This window comes from Globicephala melas, chromosome 2 (genome assembly GCF_963455315.2).
Source record: "Globicephala melas chromosome 2, mGloMel1.2, whole genome shotgun sequence".
In the NCBI taxonomy this organism is placed as follows: Eukaryota; Metazoa; Chordata; class Mammalia; order Artiodactyla; family Delphinidae; genus Globicephala; species Globicephala melas.
This window is the reverse complement of record NC_083315.2, coordinates 36,891,649-36,909,934: the sequence shown is the minus strand read 5'-3', so window position 1 is coordinate 36,909,934 and position 18,286 is coordinate 36,891,649. Positions and strand designations below refer to the sequence as shown.

The window sequence follows — 18,286 nt, the reverse complement described above, 5'->3', positions numbered from 1 at the left end:
GGTGTGCGCCGTGGCCCCCGCCGCCGGCAGAGGGTCCGCAGTGCGCAGCCGCAGCCGCAGCCCGGACCCGGCCTGGGAGAGCTGCGGGTCCGTGAGGAGGGGCGCGCAACTTGAGGTTTTACTGAGTCTTCCTAGAGTAAGCTCATTAATTAGCAGTAGTAGAAACATTCCTCCTCCATTTCACCAACCGAACGGTGAAGTACATTTTCCAGCTCCCTCCCGGTTCTGGTGTAGGTATCCTTAATTAGATGCAGTTACGCTCCTCAGGCAAAGGGGTGCTGCCTCCTGTTGGTACCGTGCGTTAATCACGGCCCCTTTCCGTGCTTGCCTCCTGTAAGGCCTATAATTTTCTTGCTTGTTCTTTTACTGGACATTTAGGTTGTTTATAATTTTGCAGCATAATAAACCACGCCAGTGAACATCTCCATGAATTCCACATGTCTTCTTTTTAAACTATTACCTTAGAACAAACTTTCAGCGGTGAGGTTACCTGGGCCAAAGCTAAGGACTGATATGACTGATGATACTTGGCATTCTGTTGCTCCCCAAAAGGGTTGTGCCAGTTTCCACCGCCAATTACAAACTGTTGAAAATTGCTTAAGCAACTTTTTGGTTGATTAACCAGATTTACAAACCCATCTCATTGTTTTAACTCCCATTTCTTTTATCACCATCAGAAACATTTTTCTAGGTTTATTTGCCAACTAGCATGCCTGTTACTAAGGTGGTAGACCTAGGCTGGGTTCGTCATCCTCTGTGTCTCTGTGTTTTGTCCTGTGTTCTGGGAAATTTATCTTCCGACCTGTCTACTGAATTTTCCATTTTGGCAATCATAATCTTATTTTCAAGAGCTCTTATTGATTCTCTGGTGGTTCTTTTCTTTTTTTTTTTTTAACTGAGATACAACTTACAGTATATGGCACAAGTCTTAAGTGTGCTGCTCATGTATATAAATGGATATAGAAGTATAATCACCACTCAGATCAAAATATCACTTTCTCATCACTCCAAAAAGTTCCCCTCTGTCAAGAGGTCAAGCATTCCCTAAGTGCAGCCTGGTAGCTAACAAGGCCACAAGTCCTTTCGCACAAATCACTGTGCAGCTGCCAGGTGTGCCTACCACATTTCCATGAGACCCAGCCAGTAAGAGGATGACAAGCCCCAGTGGATCCAGACGGCTATTACTCACACAGACAGCAAATGCAAGACCAGCATGGTGTCGGATTTCCCTCGTCACAGGACAGCACTGAACCAGAGGGACCAGATGACAGGCAGCACGATGGTAGGTCTGTCTGTGGCTGAGAAGCCAACTCAACTGCAGTCAGACAATTTTATGACCTGCAGCTACACTCTAAGTGGGGGGAGGAGGGTGGGGCAAGGTGGAAAGGACTACACTTAACTGAAACTAGGAAGACGGATGAGAAGTGGCCTTGTGGGGCTTCCCTGGTGGCGCAGTGGATAAGAATCCACCTGCCAATGCAGGGAACACGGGTTTGAGCCCTGCTCTGGGAGGATCCCACATGCTGCAGAGCAACTAAGCCCATGCGCCACAACTACTGAGCCTGCGCTCTAGAGCCCGCGAGTCACAACTACTGAGCCCGAGTGCCACAACAACTGAAGCCCGCGTGCCTAGAGCCCGTGCTCTGCAACAAGAGAAGCCACCGCAATGAGAAGCCTGTGCACCAGAACGAAGAATAGCCCTGCTCGCCGCAGCTAGAGAAAGCCCACGTGCAGCAACGAAGACCCAAGGCAGCCAAAAATAAATTAATTAATTAATTTAAATATTACATCTCCTTTATTAAAAAAAAAAGATCTCATTTCCTTGAGCACCCCTAAATCCACTAGTTCCTTGATCAAGACTGTGGCACCCCCCCCCCCACTTCCCCATCCATAGCCCTCTGCTTCTTGATAACCACTTGGCTAGGTCAGGAGAGGTGACCAGTTGTCCCTGTCCTAATTACCACCATCCTAATCATGACATTTCTCCATTGGGAACATCCCTTACAATCAAAAGAAGTCTTAAACATACTTCAAACATCTAGTCCCACAATACATTCAACAATGTTATTTACAACCACTTGGGTGTGTATTAGCTTAAAAAGTCTCACCTGGGGACTTCCCTGGCAGTGCAGTGGTTAGAACTCTGCACTTCCCCTGCATGGGGCATGGGTTCAATCCCTGGTCGGGGAACTAAGATCCCACATGCCACACGGTGTGGCCAAAAAAAAAAAAAAAAAAATTAAAAGGTCCCACCCCAAAACTACCTCAGTCTGTTGTCCAATTTGAGAGCTATTTCCAAATCTAGTAAGAGTGAGTTTTCAGCCATGCCTCTGGGCACAGCCCAGTATCCCAGTGGCCTGTGCCACCATGTTCAGGAGGGCTGAGGTTTGGCAACCATGGTTGCTGTTAGTTCCCAGCACACTGCATAGGGCCTCTGGTCTCCCCTGGGGATGGAGGGACCTTGGCCTCTAACCTAGTTTGTCCTATTTGTCTCTGAAGGGGTTCAGGGGTAGCGCTGAAAGTGTTGGGTCAAAGAGTAAACAGAACAAACCCCATGCTTCTACAGGAGTTTGGGGCTCTCTTGGTGCTCCTCTTTTTGGCCCCCAGGAAATGCCAAAAATAACCCAGTTAAAGCCCAAATCTCTTAAGCCCCATGGCCTTCCCAGAGCCCAATAACAAGAGACAATTTTTCTTCATGGAAAGACTATCACTTTCCTCTTTCGGGACCCCTGGCATAGTAGCCAAGCCCACACGGCCTTATGGCTGGTGTCTTCCCCTACCTTGGCCTGTAGTGTATTACCTTGACCTTTGCCAAGGTTTCCATTCTGGGGAAATGATTGCACAGTAGCTGAAGAGTTTCCCAGAGACATCCCCGAAGAGCAAGAGAAGATTTGGTTTCAGCCATAGGCTGCTGGTGTCGAGCAAATGTTCAGTCTGACTTTGGGTGACTGTTTCATCATCTGGGCATGCATGATCTCCATATGAATCCAGACTGAGGTCACAGGGGACTAAAAGGAAGTGATAGACTCTCCCATTATTGTCCAAGGGTGCTTATCAGAGGACAGGAATTTATCTTGGACAGGTCATGGTTTCATTATAGCTGTAAAGACCCACTGCAACAAGCCCTGATTTGTCTGTATATTTTCCTCCTCCGTATCCACTTCACTGACCAGAAGGGTTGTGGCCAAAGTGGCTTGGAGCATGGGGTCAGTTGTTAACACCCAAATGACTTCCACTCCTTGTCATCTTACATCAGAATTTGCATAGCACTTGCCTTTGCTAGTCGGATAAGCCATGCTTCTATGGTTTCATTGGACTTTTGCCCAAGTCTGTCTCTAATTTCCCTCCTTCCTTACTCATTGTAAGAGTGGATCTCAGCCCATTTCTGAGTGGCAGACTGCCCTTACTCACCAGATAGTGTTCTATCTGTAGTCACAGTAGGAGGGTGAGCAATAACCAGCATATGCTTTCTTTAACTCTGTAAGACCCTCTTTGATTTCCAACGCTAAACACCAATGGAGCTCATTGGGGACCAGGAACAATCGTCATAGACCACTTGTCTCTGATGTCACCGAACAACTCAGCAGTAAGTGGACACTTAGTGGACACTAAGTCCACCAGAGTTCTAGCCCATACTTGACTTGACAGCCCACATTAAGATCCCTGTCTCTTCTCCCAAAAAAGGGTTGTGACCTTATCAGCCCCACATTACGTGCCAAAGCGGTCAAGTGGTCAAGCAGTCCCTAAGTGCAGCATGGTGGCTAACAGGGCCACAAGCATCTACTACCGCAGCCACTGAGTGGGCCTGTCACACTTCCACAGACTCAGCTGGTAAGGAAACAAGTCGCAAGGATCCAGACAGCTCATTACTCACACTGACAGCAAAAGCAAGACCAGCATATTGTCAGCTTCTCACATCCCTCCCTAGTGCCGCAGGATGACACTGAACTGGAGGGACAGGTGACAGGAGGCATGGCGGTAGGTCACCCTGTGGCTAAGGAGCCAACTCTAAACTACGGCCGAGCAGTTGTATGGCACCTGGCCTTACTCTACGACAGGAGGGGGCCCGATGGAAAGCCCCGCACTCAACTGAAACTAGGAAGATGGATGAAAAATGGTCTCCCACGATATAGGGAGTCTCCTCTCTAAGCTGCTATGTCCCTTTACTCCAGGAATAATAGTGGTGTATTCTGTCAAGATTCAAGTCACCCTACTCAAGCCTTGCCTACGTGGCCAATGTAGAGACATGCAAGGTTGTAAGGACGCCACAGCGGAGCTGTTCCCCTACATGCTCATACTGCTTCCTGTTGGAACCCCTCAGACATAACCACTATTTTCATTTTTTCTATAGCTTAGTTTTTCCTGTTCTTGAACTTCATGAAATGGAATCATACGTATGCACTCTTTCACATAGCGTTTCTTTGTCAACCTGTCTTTGAGATTCATCAGGGTTGGTACATGTACTTATGGCTTGTTCTTTCTTATTCCTATATAGGCATTTGGGACACCTCCAGTTTATTCTGGTCCAAACATCCCTTTTTCCTCCTGGAACTTCAATGACTCATATTTTGGAGTCACACATGTTTCTTAGGCTCTGTTCTTTCCATTTCTTTTTTTCTCTCTCTCTATTTTAGTTTAGACTCAATCTATCTTCAAGTTCACTAGTTCCGTCTTCTGGTTAGGGAACTAATCCTGAGACTGTGCGTTTAGTCTCTGTGATTGTGACTTTATCCTTTAGCTCCATGAACCTTTAGAGTTTGTAATTTCAGAGATGGCATTTTTCAGTTCTACCTGCTCCTTTGATTCTTTTAAAATAGATTCCAACCCTGTTGAAATTCTCTATATTTGCACCTATTTTGTCCACCTTTTTCTCCATTTAACATATTAAGCATAGTTATTTTAATTTAATTTTAGTTATTATTTTAAAGTATTTATTTATTTATTTATTTTACTTATTTTGGCTGTGCCGGGTCTTAGTTGCGGCATGTGCGATCTTTAGTTGCAGCATGTGGACTTCTTAGTTGCAGCATGCGAACTTTTAGTTGCGGCATGCATGTGGGATCTAGTTCCCTAACTAGGGTTGAACCCAGACCCCCTGCATTGGGAGCGTGGAGTCTTACCCACTGGACCACCAGGGAAGTCCCAAGCATCGTTACCATTTGTGGGTCTGCTTCTACAGTTTATTTTTTCTCTTGTGTATTGGCCCCATTTTTCTCCCTTTTTGCATGTTTTATAATATTTGAGTGTATGTTGCATATTGGGTATAAAAGAAAGGTAAAATATGATGTTATTCTCTTCCCCAACTTCTCCTTGAGCGTTCCCAGAGGAGCCAGTTACCTTGATGTAATCAAGCATTGAGCTGAGTTGGGGCAGAGTTATAGTTCTGATAAAACTCCGTCATCCCGTGGATCGCCCCATCCTCTGAGATTTAGGAAAGCCTGGCCAGTCTCTGTCTCTTCCAGCCCTTCAAGTGCTGCTTTAAAGAGATTTTGAGGTTAGCTCTTTAGCCTCCCAACCCACACAGGGTTGGCCAGTGAGGACTTCCCTGGTGGTCCAGTGGTTAAGAATCTGCCTTCCAATGCAGGGGACGCGGGTTCGATCCCTGGCGGGGGAACTAAGATCCCACATGCCGTGGGGCAGCGTTCAAGCCTGAACACTCTAGGACCTACGTGCCACAACTAGAAAGAAGCCTGCACTCCACGATGAAGAGCCCGCGTGCTGCGACTAAGACCCAATGCAGCCAAAATAAACAAATAAATAAATATTTTTTAAAAAAGAAAGAAACAAAGTCTGGCCAATATCTTAAGGGGGAGGCCAATTGTTTGTTTCAGGCCCCCTCCCTCTAAACACCTGCCTTTCCAGCCCAGCCCCTTCCTAGTTGCCCATACTGCTCCAGAACTCAGCAAATGTTCCATGGGGGAAAACTGGCATTGCATTTTGGGTTCCTCCAGGTACCAATCCATAGCACTGTCCCTGTAAGCACCAGAAACTCCATTTCTTTTTTTCCCCAGTAGAGTCTTTCTGTTTGGGACAATTCTGATCATCAGAGATGTCCCATCTCAGCAAATGTCTCAGGGAAGAAAACAATTGCCCATCAGTTCAACTTGAAGGAGTTTTCTCCTCCTTGAAATTTTAAGTCATGTGGTCTTTCTTTCTTAACACCTCTCGCCATTGTCTTTAAAAATTACTATTTACATCTTATGTTTCCTCCTAGTTGTTGCAATGGGCGTGGGGACTTGCAGGGACCATATCCTACCCAGAAGCAGAAGTTCTTCAGTTCCGCTTTTTACCACTTCTAATGGAGACACAATTTGAATTGTTAGTATTTTTACTTAGTCACACTCTAACTTGATTTCCTCTTATTGAAACAAGTATTGTCTTTTATCTCTTTGAAAATAGATATCAACTACTTCATGGCCATTTTATCTCCAAGTTCTTACTGCTTTGCTCTTCGTTGCTATAAATCTTTCCAGGTTTCTGTTTCGCAGTCTATTCATACTTCTTTGTCTTCTTCGTTTTTTTTTGGCTGCACCATGAGGCATACAGGACCTTAGCTCCCTGACCAGGGATCGAACCCGCACTCCCTGCAGTGGAAGCGCGGAGTCTTAACCACTGGACCACCAGGGAATTCCCTCGTTGTCTTCTTGACCTTCACCGTTGCTGCTAGAAAAGTTTCAGATAACTTTGTAGGTTTCAGGGGAGTTTAAGGGAGGAGGTAAGGGCTCCCAGCTCTGCTACCCATTGCTCAGTAAACTTGTCTTGAGAGATGGGAATAGTTTTCTTTCTCTTCAGCTACTCCAGTCCCCTTGGAGTGGAACTCTAACTTCCCCTGACACTCTCCTCTTCCTGTTTCTCATGTGACTGTGGTACACAGACATAGTGTCTCTGACATTTATAAGCTAATGACTTTCAAACCTCAGTTGCCAGCCTTTACTTCCATCTGAGCCTCCAGACTTATATGTCACACTTACATCCCCACAGGCCCCTGAAACGCAACATCTCTAAACTCACCATACTTCCTGCAGCTCTCTGCTCCTCTGCCTGGGATCCTAATTCAGAAATAACACCACCATCTGGTCAAGAAGCCTGTATATCATCCTGATCTCTCTTCCTCTTCCCCAAGTCGCACACCCAACAGCTACCAAACCATGTCAGTTCTGCCCTGTGAACACTGTCCGTCCTCCTCCTTCCCCACGGCCACGGTACAGGGCCTCTATTCCTTCTAAGACCTGCCCTCCAGAGGAGCGCGCATGCCAAGAGCACTTGATGGGCACAAATGGTTTTTATTAGTTCTGCCTGGAAGAGGAATCCCTGGCAGGAACAGGGATGCACAGCAGACACGGAGCTGCATCCCTGCCGGCAGCATAGATACCGTTGGCTGGAGTCCAGGATGATGAAGAGCTGTCCAGCGGCGTGACCTGGAGCTGGTGAGGAGGTATAATCTTGCCTACAGAGGCCACTGGCTTGAGAAGTGGGGCCCCAGTCTCACCGATGCCGCTTTCGGATGCTCTGCAGCTCCTGGTAGATGGTGCTGAAGCTGGGTCGCTGCCCGGGCTCGGAGGCCCAGCACTGCTCCATGAGTCTGAACACAGCATCGGGGCACAGTTCGGGGCAAGGCAGGCGGCCCCCTGTGAGGACAGGCATAGCACACCAGGCATGAGGAGGGGGTCTGAGGGGGCCTAGCAGCCCCTGGGACATGCCATGAGCAATGGGAGCTGCTTAAGGTACACTGTTCTTAAGGAGCCCCTTCTCTTCACCAAAAACACAGAGATTCTAATCTCAAGCCACCATGGGCTAGTTGTGTGATCCCTGCAAACCTCAGTGTTTCCTTCTGTAAAAGGGACCTATTAATCCCGACCTCACATGTTATGAAGAGTAAATGAAATAAACGGATGGCCTGGCACACAACAGGGTTTCACCGGATGGTAGCTCTAGGATTATTCTTACTCTGCCTCAGTGGGAAGGACAGGGCGTTAGGAGGCCTGGAGGAGTCCAGCTGGAGCGCTGGGAAGAGGGCTTGGCTCTGAGGCCACTGTCACGCCGCAGGGTTCCCTTACCCTTTTCCACAAACTCCCGAGTCTGCTGATTGCTGAGGTTGGGGTAGGGGGAGGCCCCCAGGCTGAAAGTCTCCCAGAGCAAGATGCCAAAGCTCCACACGTCGCTCTCAGAGGAGTAGCGGCCTACGAGGAGGTGAGGCGGCGTGAGTGGGCCACACCCATTGGCCAGAGAAGGGCAGGTGGTGGGACCCATGCCCAGCCTCGGGCCCTGCAGCCAGAGCGGATCAGGCCCAGGTACCGTAGTTCAGGGCCTCCGGTGCGGTCCACTTCACGGGAACTTGTCTGAGACCCCCCGAGGCTGCGTAGATCCCGTCGGCTTCCTCCCGGGACATCCCAAAGTCACTGATCTTCAGGACATTCTTCTCTGTCACTAGGCAGTTCCGAGCGGCCAGGTCCCTGGGCGAAAGCAGGACAGGGGCTCATTTAGCCAATATCCACGCAGCACCTGCCACCTGCCCGGCCCGGGCTCCCTAGACACAGCCACGAGCCAAAGCCGCCCCTGCTCCTGGGATGCCTGGTCCGTCAGAGAGGCAGACTCCACCCCTGGAGCTGGTGCCTGCTGGTGAGGGGCAGCAGCGCCTGCATCTGGTGCGGGGGCGGGTGCCGGGACTGCCTGCCGCGCCCACCCCCTCACCGGTGGATGCAGCACTTGCTCTCCAGATACTCCATGCCCGCAGCCGCGTCCCCTACCATCTGCAGCAGAGTCTTCACCCTCAGGCGGGCTCCCTCTGTCCGGAGGAAAGTCAGGAAGTCGCCCCCTGGGAGTGGGCGGTGGGGACAGAGCTCGATGAGCCTTCTGGGGGTCGGAGGCGGCGGGGAGACCTAGCCCAGCGGCATACCCCAGCCCTGAAGGTCAGCTCGCTCTGCTCACCCTGCACAAGCTCCATGACGATGTAGATGGGCTGCTTCTGGGTGCAGACGCCGATGAGACGCACGATGTTGGGGTGGCTGTACTGCTTCAGAATCCTGGGGGCGGGGGTGCAGGGCTGCTCAGGCTCCCACCTCCACCGGGTAGGGGGCCTTACACATTCACCTCGTTGGCCCCGGGAGCCCAGGGAGCCTGAGGCAGGGTGAGAGCAGGGCAGCAGACCTGGAAGTGTGACTTTGGGTGGGTCCCAGAGCCTCGACCCCTCCACACTACGCGGGGGCGGGGCTGTGAGGATGAAACGAAGTCAAGCACCCTGCCGTGTGCAGAGGAGCCCTTCCTATGTGGAGGTGAAGTCAAGCACCCTGCCGTGTGCAGAGGAGCCCTTCCTATGTGGAGGTGAAGTCAAGCACCCTGCCGTGTGCAGAGGAGCCCTTCCTATGTGGAGGTGAAGTCAAGCACCCTGCCGTGTGCAGAGGAGCCCTTCCTATGTGGAACCTCCGGGGGTGGGTATTTCATCACCCACCTCGCTTCCTGCAGAAACTTGGCCTTGAGGTCGGGTGGGAGCGTCTCACGGCAAGATTTCACGGCCACCAGGGTGTTGTCTGCTCTCAGGCGTCCGCTGAATACTTCGCCAAAGTTCCCCTGAAACGGTCTGGAGCTCCTATCTGTCTTCCCTGGACCGTGGTCCTCTCCTGCACTCGGGGCACAGCCCACCTTGTCCCCACCGGCCCTTGCCTCAGTGCCCCCGTGCTCAGACCTGCTCATCCCGGCTCTCTGGTCGGGGGATGAAGCGTACACATGGGACAGGCAGGGAGAGTCACCTCTGACTTACCATGTTCACTGAGAAGTGACACGGAAGTCCAACAATCACTTTTGCTTGGGTTGGTAAAGCATTATGGTTTTTAAGAAAGTGACTTCTTTCCTGAGTAGGTATTTTATTTTATTTTTCTTTCTTTCTTTTTTTAAATTTTTATTTTTAGGCCACACCACGCAGCATGTGGGATCCTAGTTCCCTGACCAGGGATCGAACCTGCGCCCCACCTCACCGTCGCATTGGAAACGCAGTCTTAATCACCGGAACCACAGGGAAGCCCCCTAAGCAGGTATCTTATAGCTCATGTGAACAGAGCGTGTCTCTCTTCCCTGAGGAGGCAGGGATGGGGCGGGAAGTGTGTGCGTGTGAGTGGCATGGGGTGGGTGCTGGTGGCAGAGCCATCTCTGGGGAGCTTCCAGGGCAGGTGCTTTTCCCCCCCGGTTTCCTGCAGGACAGCGTACGGCGGTGGCTGGGCAGGGAGTCAGGGGTCCAAGTTGGAACTCAGACTGAGGCGGGGAGGCTGAGAGCCCTCTGCGGGTGGGGCCCTGGTGTGACTCGGCCTTTGGGATGGAAGGAAGTGACACTGGGGGAGGGGGAAAGCAGGCGGCCAGGAGCCTGGCAGAGCACACTCAACTCACCTGCCCAATCTGCTCACCCAACACCAGGTCCTCGTGGCTTAGTGCCCACTTGTCCTGGGGAAGGGAGGAGTGGGGGGTGGGGGGGTCAGAAGTCAGTGAAGGGAGGGAGTGCTGAGCGCTATCAAGGACTGAATACCCCCTCCCAACGCTGTGTCTTTCATTTCTTGGCACCTTGGTTTGTTGGTCTGCAAAATGGGGGTGGGACACAAGACCACACTTAGATGACTCAGGGACCAGGCAGGGGCACTAAATGGGTGAGCACCAGCCAGGGGTGTGTGGCCCAGGGAATGGGATTGACCTTGACATTCCAAACCTAGAGGGAGGCCGGCCCCCTGGGGAGTGTATAGGACCCAGAAAGCCCTTCCTGCTCTGATTCTGTGTGGGCCCCAATCCTGCCACAGACTCACCTTGGGCACAGCCCTGTTCAGGATGATACCGCTCTTCTTGGTGAGGGGCTGCTGGGAGCGCAACAGGTGGTCTACGAGCAAGGGGATGCTGGGAAAGCCATCTCCTTCCAGTCGGTAGAGGTTCTGCAGGGTAGGGGGAACTGGGGTCAACAGCCTCCATTGCTGAGGGGGCCTGAGCCCTGGGAGAGGAGAGGAAGAAAGAACGGCAGGGAGAAAGGGCCTGCCTGGGATGAGAGGCAGAGACCTGATGCTGCACGACAAGTCTGCTCCCCCGTCCTATGGGAGGACGCACACCTCTGTTTGGTTGCAGGGACTGGGTGGTCTCTGGGGCCCCTTTCAGCTCTGCCAGGGAGCCATCTAAGACATAGCAGCTCCTTTCTACGCTCCCTGGTGAAGGGGAAAGGAGGGGAGGGAGGGGAAGGGAAGGGAAAGGCTGGGGTTCAGGCCCCACTCACATCAGCACACTGGATGATGAAGTGTCGAGGCTGGCCGTCCCACAGCACAGACAGCACGTACTCCTGCTTGCCCTGGCTCTCCCGGACCACGAAGTCCCCAGAATGTGTCAGCAGCTCAGCCACCTCTGCCCGCGGGATGGCTCCATGGTACCACAGCTGCTCATGCAGGGGCTTCTGCACCTCTGGAACGAGCTGCAGCGGTGGGGGGAGCTAGACAGGGACGGGGAGGAGCAAGGAGGGGTCACTCAGCCAGCCCGTCAGCGGAGGCCACTAGGCCGGCCAGTTGGGGGGTGTCCGGCTCTCTCTCATACACTCCTTGTCCTCACAAAGCCCGCGAGTGCCACAAAGAGCCATCTGCAACCCTTGGAGCCAGCAATAAACTCACCCAGGCTGGGTGATCCCAAGCAAAGCTTTTGCCTTTTCCTCCAGGCCACAGCCCCCAACCACTCCTGGAGCAGAGAGCCGTGGGGTGACGAGGCTGCAGCTCCCTTCCACACACGTGGGTGGTGGAAAGGAAGAGGGTACGGGGGTGGCACGGAATCCCAGGGAAGAGATGGGCTCCCCAGTAAAAGTGGCCTGGGAAGAGCCTCCTCTAGGGCAACCCTGAGACTAAACCCAAAGCACCGTGGTAGGAGGGGCTTAGGGGGACGCCCCTGAGACCGCTGGCCTGGCCCACCCCTTAGAGAAGGGCAGAGGTGCGGGTCCAGGCTGGGCTCCACTCACCGAGAACTTGGGGCGGAAGATTCCTGAGATGTGGCTCTTAAGGATCTCCAGGGTGGGTGTCCTTCCCCCTTCTCGCTCCTGCTCCTGAGGCCAGGGACAGACGTCAGCGGGTGGCCAGGCTTGGGGAGGGGGAGGGTGAAAATGAGGAGCGCGGCCCCCGGTGGGCGGGCAGGGCTGGCGGTGCAGGCTGCGGGAGGGGCGGCTCACCGAGGACGAGGTGGAGTGGCGGTCGTCCTGCAGCAGCAGCACGGGCAGGGGCTCACCGGGGCCCAGCTGCTCCAGCTTGGCCTGCAGCAGCTCCTGCTGGGCCTGCAGCTTGGCCTGGCTGCACAGCGCTACCTGCAGCCCCTGCAGTGCCTCCTGCAGCACCTGCTTCTTGCCCAGCAGCTGCACCCTGAGGGCAGGGGCGGGTGGTTGGGTGGGGGGAGAGAGGGGCTCAGCCTGCAGCTGGCGGCCAGCAGTGCGTCAGGCTGGCCGGACGGAGGAAAGGGAGGGCCAGGAGGCTGCTGTAGGCGGGCCCCACTCACCGCTCCCGGGGGTGGGTGGTCTGCTCCTCAGTCCAGAGCTCGTGCTGCAGCTGAGTGACCACCTCCTGCCGGCTGAGCACTGTCTCAGTGGCCACGGCCAGTTCTTCTGTCACTGAGGTCAGCCTGTGCCCAGAGGAAGGGCAGTGTTAGAGCCAGTCCCCTCAGATGCATCCCTGCGGGGCCAAGCAAGCCCGCGGGCTGGCCACAGCTCTGTGTGGACGGCGTCCACCCCCGACCCCGAGCCGAGCCACCACACACGTGTGCTGCACGCTTTCCACAGTCAGCTCGTTCAGCTGCAGCTCCCCGGGCTCCAGCAGTTCAGCCTCCTCAAGCAGCGACTCATCAAAGGTGACACAGGGTGGGACGTCAGGTGTGGACCTGCGGGGGACAGTGCCCATCAGTGCACAGGCCAGCAGCCCTGGCACCTGGCTGCTGCAAGGAGGGGCTTACCCATACTGGTGCAGGAAGCCTTGGTACTCGGCCTCGGGCTGGATGTGGGCAACCGCTGCAGCCATCTCCTGGTGAATGGCCACCACCTCGTCCTGCACCAGGCTGCTAATCTCCAGGTATTCCTGCAGGATCTCCTTCCTGCCCCCAGATGGAACCCCGGGTCAGGGGGGGGCCTCAGGCTGGACAAGGCTAGGAAGCTTGGGGCCCGTGGCACTGGATTTGAACCCACCCTGGGGTTGATCCCCACCACCCATCATTTACCAGTCAAATGACCACAGGCAAGTTACTTAGTGTCTCCCGGGAGTTTGTAATAAGGCCCCAATGAGGGCCTATGTGCAGAGTGTGTGGTTTGAGCAAGTGCTCGGTACATGTGAGCTACAAATGTGCCTGCCCTGGGCATAGCCCCACAGCTGGGGCTCCAGGGCTCTGATACACACGTAAGCCATCGATGTGCTGCTGACCCCGCATTTATACCTCCCCGAGCTCCAGTCTCATGTAACTATCCACCTACTCTAAATGTCCTGTTGGACATCTCTCAGACACCCAAACTCCACCAGTTGAAAAATGAACTGCTGGGACTTCCCTGGTGGCGCAGTGGTTAAGAATCCACCTTCCAATTCAGGGGACACGGGTTCGATCCCTGGTTGGGGAACTAAGATCCCATGTGCCACAACTGTAGAGCCCACGCGCTCTGGAGCCCGCACGCTACAACTAGAGAGACGCCTGCACACCACGACGAAAGATCCCGCGTGCCGCAACTTAAGACCCAACACAGCCAAAAGTAAATAAATAAATATTTTTAAAAAGAAAAATGAACTCCTATTCTTATCTCCTGAACCTGCTTCTCCCACCTCATTCTCCATGTAGCCTCCACCACCCAGGGGCTCCAGGCCAAATCCCTGTAGTCATCCTTATCTGCTCTATCCACACCCCACTTCCAGTCCATGAGGAATTCCCACCGGCTCCACCTTCAAAGTACGTCCAAGACCTGACCACTTCTCCCCTCCATTGCTACTGCCCAGGTCCAGTGGCATGGTCTGTGGTCTGGATCACTGCAGTAGCCTCCTGCCTGGTCTCTCTGGTCCTGTCTTGCCCCCTGAAGTCTGTTCTCAACACAGCAGTCGAACTGACCTCATTCAGATGGCTCAGATCATGCCGCTCTTCTGGTCCACCCAGAGCCAAAGTCCTCACAACGGCCTGAGGGACCCTCTATCATCCCTGGACTCCTCCAGCCCCGTGTCTGACTCTGCCCTTCCCTCACTCTGCAAAGGCTACACTGGCTTCCTTGCTATTCCTTGATTTCAGGCGCTCTCCCACCTTGCAGCCTGTGCGCCTGAGATTCCTCTTTCTGGAATGGCTCTTCTTCAAAATCCCCCTGGCTCATTTCTGCACTTCTGAGGCTTTCCCAGACCACTCCATTTAAAACAGCAAACCTGGGACTTCCCTGGTGGCACAGTGGTTAAGACTCCGTGCTCCCAATGTAGGGGCCTTGGGTGAGATCCCTGGTCAGGGAACTAGATCTCGCATGCATGCTGCAACTAAGAGTTTGTGTGCCACAACTAAGGAACTGGCGAGCCGCAACTAAGGAGCCTGCCTACCACAACTAAGGAACCCGCCTACCGCAACTAAGACCTGGCACAACCAAACAAATAAATAAATAAAAATGGCAAAAAAAGAACATATTCCTTATAAATAAGTAAATAAAACAGTAACATCCTTCCCTGTCCCCCTGCCTCCCTATCCTCTTTTCTTGTTTTATTTTTCTCCATAGCACCTATCATCTCTAACATGCTTTCTATTTTACTTATTGATTTCCTTTTCTTTCTCCACAAACAAATGACCCTAGAGGACAGATATTTTTGTCTACATTCTCTGCTGTATCACACAGCAGAGCCTAGAATGGTGCTCAATAAACATAATAAAACCCTGAAATAAGGGGCCCAGAATAATGTAATTTGGATGTAAACTGACTGGCCCAGGGCGTGTTCTCACGTGACTACACGCCTGTCACTTTTACAGGACTGCGTTTTCTGGACCCTGTCTCTGGGCTTCAGGGCTGTGATGGGGGTCGGGGGGTGGGGTGGGCTTACAAGATGCACGCCATCTCCTGGTGCAGGTCCTGCAGGGACTGGAGCAGGCCAGGCAGCATGAGCCGGTGGTGGTGCTGGTGGTGTAGCTGTGCGGCCCGCACGCCCAGCACATAGCGGTTGTGGTGAGCGAAGAGCTTCCACAAGCTGCGCACGTACTTGTCCTTGGCTTTGTCACGGTCTTTGTCTGCCAGGTTGGGGGAAAGAGGCGTGGGTGACAGCACAGAGGCCTGGGTAGCAACCCCCTCCCCGGGTACCTGTGGACAGTTCTGGGCTGGCTTGGGATTCCCATCCTGGCAGCGAGGGAAGCCCCGGACCTTTGCTGGCCTCCTGGTACTTGCGTCGGGCCTGGGCACTGTCCCGTGCCAGGGCTCGGTACTGGCTCTTCAGCTTCTCAATGTCCTGGCTGTGGGTCTGGAGAGAGGAGAGACTAGTGTGGGACAGCAGGTCCCCAGAGGATTCCTGTCCGAGGTGAAGCCCTGGACAGGTTCTGCAGTCCAGGCGGGCAGCACATCCAAGTTCATCCTTCAGGAAGGGCCTGGAGACCTCTGGGACTTAGCCATTGCTGCTGAGGTTAAGGTTAGAGGAGTCGGGCCAAGGGCAGGCCCCCGGGGGGTAGCAGAGAGCCGGACTGGGCAGGCGACAACTGTCCTTCCTTGGTCTAGAGTGGTATCTGGTGGCAACTAAGGTCCAGCGGCAGGCGTGTGTGCTTGGTTTAACACTCTGTTGATGCCATCTTGAAATTCTTAATAATTTTTTGACAAGGGGCCCCGCGTTTTCATTTTGCACTGGGTCCCACAATTATGTTCCTGGTGGTCAAGACCGGAGTTCTCATCCCAGTTGCCTGCTTCTGCACTGGAGTACTTAGGGCAAACTCCACTCCTCTCCTCAGAACCTCAGCTTCCCCATCTGTAACAGAGCTAAATGCACAGACTAGATCAGCCCTTTTCTTAAGGTCCAGGTGGTAAACATTTTAGGCTTGTAGGCCATGCAGTCTCTGTTGAACTTGCTGGGCTCTGCCACTGTAGCTCTTTAGTAGCCACAGATAGTATGAAAACATATGGGCAAGTCTGTGTTCCAGCAAAACTGCCTGCAAAAGCAGGCTGACCCCTGAATTATATGATCGATCGTCTGGGAAGAGAGGAGTGCGTGAAGGCTGGCCACCAGGGGCCGCTGTGGGCCTGCAGCAAGGCTGGGTTTGCGCTGGTGGGAGGGCTGTGGTGCAGGCTGCTGCCCAGCACATTTAATAAGAAGGCTAAAGCATCCGCGTAAATAGCTCCAATCAAACAGCCTCTAGTCAGAGGAGCTGGGCAGGATTCAAATGAAGGAAGACCCACTTCACAGCCACAGTCCTTAACCTCCGAGTCAGGGGGCCACACTGCTGCCTTGTGGAGTCTCTGGGTCCCTGGAAGGAGCCAGCCTGGGCCAAGGGCGGGCAGAGTAGCCCTCATTCCTCTCTCACTGTCTCTCGGACCCGAGGGCCAGCTGGTGCAGTGCAGGAGGTGGGTCACAGGTCCTGCGCTCCTCCCAAGCAAGGGCTGAATCACTCATCCTTGTATTCCCAGCACTCTGCTCAGGTACACAGTAGGGTGACAGAAAAGGCGTGGAGAGGCCCTGCTGCAGCCCGGCCCAAGCTATGGCGGGGAAGGGAGGGAGGGGAGGAAGCTGGGCTGGAGCAGGCGCTGCGGGGTGGGCCTGTGGTCAGATACTTACACTTCTTCAGTGAGTCCAGGGGTTCCTTGCAAAACCAGCCCTTTTCAGCTCAAAATGTAGGCAGAAATGACCAGGTGAAGCCCGGGTGCCACCCACCCACCTACCTTGGTGAGCTCCTGCTGGAGCTGCTGCCACTGCTCGTTGTAAGTCTTGCGCAGCTGCTGCCGCTCCCGGATCAACAGGCTCAGCTTGCTCAGCGGCCCCGAGTTCAGATCTTCTGCGTGCTGCCTCAGCAACCGGCTCAGGCCCTCCGTCTGGCTGGTGATCTCTGCCCAGGTCTACAGCACGGGGCGGGCAAGGCAGGGAGTGGGGGACAGTGGCTCCCACGCCTGGGCCTGCCCAATCACCAACCCTCCCCAGTGGGCTCCGGGAAAGAAAGGGGCAGGCAGACCTACCCGGCACCCCCAGGACTTCGTTGGTCGAGGGCGGGAAGGGTGGTGAGGAGGCCTAGGGCCCTGTAGAATCCCACCTGACTGATGGGGCTCTGGGGGCTGATGCCCCGGCTCTGGCCCCCGCTGTCCTGCAGTGACATGTGGTGCAGCAGCCCAGCATATTCTCTGTCACTCTTGACCCGCTGGGCCATCCACTTCCTCATGCCCTCCAGCAGCCGAAGCTCGGCCTCCTGCATCTGCTGCACTGCCCCGTGGCCCTGGGGACTGCACAGCTCCGAAGAGAAGCCCATAGTGTGGTCCTGGGGACCAAGAGAGGAGAGGCCACCACTGGGGGCAAGGCAGAAGCTGGAGACGGGCGGGCAGGACAGGGAAGCTAGGGGCTGCCGGGCCAGGAGGAGCCGCAGACAGGCAGGAGGTGGGGGGCTGTCCCGCTGAAATGCAGCCATGGGTACAGAACACGGCCTGGCCTGGGAAAGCCCTCATTGCTTCCTGTGTCCCAGGTCGAGGCCTGGTGCCAGGGGTCTCCTTCCCAGCCCTGGAACAGAAACCTCCCGGAGCCTCCCTCCCTGGGCCCTTCCACCCAGCACCCGCTGCAGGGGCAAGGTGCACACAAGACTGCCCCTGCCGGCGCCCCAGGCAGCCGCCGCCCCGGACCCTGCCCTTCCGTGGCCCCTGCCCTACCTGGTCCCGTGTCCCGCTCTCTGATCGCCTGCCGGGCCCCTGCCCGCTGCCTGCTGACCCCGCTCCCCGTGCCCGCCGCCGCTGCCTCCTGGGCCTCGGGGCAGGAGTTACCCGCGTGGGCAGCTGATCCTGGGGCCGCCGAGGACCGACTCAGACTCAGGCCCGCACCACCCGGGGCCAGTTCCTGATTCCGCGTTTCCTCCTCCTGCGGTTTCAGTTGGCCCCGGCCCCGGGGCGGGCCGGCTGAGGGGAAGGGGCGGGCGGGAGCCCCCGACGCCTGCCCGCCCCCCTGCCCAGTGCAGGCCGCTGCCTCAGCCGGCCACACCGCCACGGAAACGGAAGGGAGGAGGGGGCTGGGAAAGAATGGCCCAGAAGAGAGCAGCCTGCGCCCGGCACTCCCCAGGGCCCGGACAGCGCCGGGGAACACGGGGAACGGCCCAAGGGGGCGGCGGTGGGCGCCTGGCACAGGGCCGG

The 18,286-nt window shown here is 54.7% G+C and overlaps 1 protein-coding gene across 2 annotated transcripts; it reads right to left on the bottom strand.

Moving 5' to 3' along the window:
* Window positions 1-7,274: 7,274 nt before the first annotated feature.
* On the bottom strand, window positions 7,275-17,993 carry FES (FES proto-oncogene, tyrosine kinase). 2 transcript variants are annotated; one of them, XM_030878572.2, is made up of 19 exons: window positions 17,813-17,993; window positions 17,209-17,430; window positions 16,844-17,017; window positions 15,344-15,440; window positions 15,030-15,213; window positions 12,940-13,077; window positions 12,748-12,867; window positions 12,490-12,612; window positions 12,170-12,356; window positions 11,963-12,046; window positions 11,240-11,449; window positions 10,785-10,907; window positions 10,378-10,431; window positions 9,449-9,567; window positions 8,929-9,023; window positions 8,692-8,815; window positions 8,296-8,453; window positions 8,058-8,180; window positions 7,275-7,628 (listed from the first exon to the last, which is right to left on the bottom strand). In XM_030878572.2, exons 2-19 carry the CDS (start codon window positions 17,419-17,421, stop codon window positions 7,486-7,488), a joined length of 2,469 nt encoding a protein of 822 aa, XP_030734432.1. In that variant the 5' UTR covers window positions 17,422-17,430; window positions 17,813-17,993; the 3' UTR covers window positions 7,275-7,485. The 2 variants fall into 2 exon arrangements, with proteins under 2 accessions (XP_030734432.1, XP_069900951.1); XM_070044850.1 differs by having other exon boundaries at window positions 12,946-13,077.
* Between the last annotated feature and the right edge of the window lie 293 nt (window positions 17,994-18,286).